This window comes from Adiantum capillus-veneris, chromosome 18 (genome assembly GCF_014529385.1).
Source record: "Adiantum capillus-veneris isolate H3 chromosome 18, ASM1452938v2, whole genome shotgun sequence".
NCBI lineage: Eukaryota > Viridiplantae > Streptophyta > Polypodiopsida > Polypodiales > Pteridaceae > Adiantum > Adiantum capillus-veneris.
The window spans coordinates 5,237,583-5,239,746 of NC_140948.1; the positions used below are offsets into that span (position 1 = coordinate 5,237,583).

General features: G+C 45.6%; 1 protein-coding gene across 1 annotated transcript; it reads left to right on the plus strand.

The window, feature by feature from the left end:
- The first annotated feature begins 520 nt into the window (after nt 1-520).
- LOC147435174 (uncharacterized) lies at nt 521-1,874 on the plus strand. Its single transcript, XM_086487904.1, has 2 exons — nt 521-674; nt 786-1,874. The coding sequence occupies exons 1-2, from the start codon at nt 592-594 to the stop codon at nt 1,450-1,452; spliced, it is 750 nt and encodes a 249-aa protein (XP_086344030.1). The 5' UTR covers nt 521-591; the 3' UTR covers nt 1,453-1,874.
- Nucleotides 1,875-2,164: the final 290 nt, after the last annotated feature.

Sequence of the window (2,164 nt, forward strand, 5' to 3'; positions counted from 1 at the left end):
GGTTGGGCACAAGTTCCCAACCTGCATGCCACATGAACAACACCATAGAAACTTGGTTGGGAGCTTGTGTGCAACAAGTTGCTAACCATTTAAGTTAACTAATGACAAGTTGCAATGCTGCTCCTACCCATAAGGGTGGAGCAAAGACACAACCACGTGACACGACATGTGCCAACAAGGAAAAGGCGCTTCTTTAGTCTTTAATTGGGAAAAAAAATCACGACAAAGAAATCTCAACGTCTCGTAATCTTCATGGGAACAAAACGTCTTGGGTTTGTGGCTGCAAAGATGTTGGCTACCTCGTCTTCAGGTGAACTGGCTCTTAGGCAGCAGCAGCAACTAGTGCTCACGTTTGCAAATTGAAACTCCAATGCCTTTTCACAGGGTGGCAAGGCCTCGTCAGCAAGGCTCAAGCTAGCTAATGCCAAGTGGCGGTGGGACCCTTGGGAACCGGGGCGAGCTTATGTCGGCATGGACACACAATATATATAGCGGCTAGCCTACACACTTAACTAGATTCATTGTCTCGCCTTTTGCTCCGTTCCTTCGTGACCTATACAAATCTCCTGATCTGCTGCAGACCTTTCTTTGATGAAGACGATGATAGCCAATTACGAGCGGGGCTTGCTTCTGAGTGTTGTCCTCCCCATTGACGCCGATCAAGATTGCAAGTGGTGAGTTCATCGCGTGCGTACATGTCATCATCCGGTCCGAGGGTTTCCTTTGAAGCTCTCTTGTTTTCTTGCTTCTGCTTTCTAGGGTTTCTAATTGCTTCCTTCTTGTAGGAGTGACAGGGCATGGCTCGTGGACGAGGAAATTGCGCATGACAACGATGAAGCACCCTACCAGTTGAGTGCGAGGTCTGTTGAGCTAGAGAATTCAGATTGTACAGAAGAGGAGAGGGTGGCAGTGGAGCAATTGGCTGAGCTGAGGCGCATTCGCGACCTCTCTTTGCAAGAAGTTGCATTCACTGATTGCAGTTGCTCCAGCGAAAGTTCTTTCAACACTTACGATTTCGGCATCACACCGTCCTTAACATTGTCGCACGCATCGCGCCCAGCTGCTTGCGATCCCTCCATGAGCTCTCCTACTGCCTCTAGCTCTGCTGCATGTATTGTGGATATTTGGAATCTCAAGGACAGGCTGCAAGAGCAACAGAAACATGTATTGCAGCTGCAGTCGAACCATCATGAGGCTATAAAGGATGAATTTGAAGAGAATTTGGACTCATGGGCAGCAGTACCAGACAGACATGGCACTTATTCTCCTTGTGATAAGCCAGATGATGTAGACAATGATGATGATGGCCGCCAGAGACCTCGAAGCAGACTGTTGTCGGAGATTTATCAACAGCAGTCGAGTGAATCACAACCTGAAAGGGTATTAAACAAAAGGAGGCGCAAAGGACTAGCTCGGATCCTGACAACGGGTCATTTACATGGGAAATTCTGATTTGTGCACACATCTGCGCAGGGTATGGCAAGGGGCTGGAAGAGGTGTGCCATTTCCTTCGGTTTTTAGATTATAATGTGTACAGATGCAGCAACGGTTGTGTACATGCAGGTGACATGAATGGTGCATACTGTACTGGCAATTAGTGAGCCCAATTTTTGGCAAGTGAGCCCAATTTTTGCCCTTTTTTCGTCATATATCATGCATACCCGTATAACTTGCAATAAAATTTTGCACTCACCAGCTAGCGAGAGTATGCAGAAGATCCTCACATGGAGCGTACCAGAGCTACTGTGTACAGCAGGCTCATGTTACATTGGTGGAACTTGTAAATAGCATACATGGGCAGGTCATGCTATTTAATGTATGACAAGAATCATGTGTAAATTGAAAGTGTTCAATACAAAGAAAACGTTGTGCTCTCTCTCTGTCTCTCTCTCCCCTCTGTAAGCCGTTACTCACCGGACTTTTTCTTGATGGCCAAGCTGTAATTAGACAGCTCCTCTACAAAGGATACTTTTGCATTCATACTGAAGACTAGAATCAGCCATGTCAACTCTTTTGACAATGTTCACAAAACTTATATTGCTGATCAATGTTATCCATAAATTAGACCCCTTTCAATATAGCGATTAAAGGGATATATTGACACCTTTGGATTCAGGTGTTTGTACATTGCATCAAATGATGTGGGTCATTGATCAAATTTTGA

What these genes read in the sequence shown, in the direction of transcription:
- LOC147435174 (XM_086487904.1), top strand. Translation starts at nt 592, where the DNA reads ATGAAGACGATGATAGCCAATTACGAGCGGGGCTTGCTTCTGAGTGTT. An exon ending in GCCGATCAAGATTGCAAGTG is followed by an intron (nt 675 to 785) that starts GTGAGTTCATCG and finishes TCCTTCTTGTAG; the next exon opens with GAGTGACAGGGCATGGCTCG.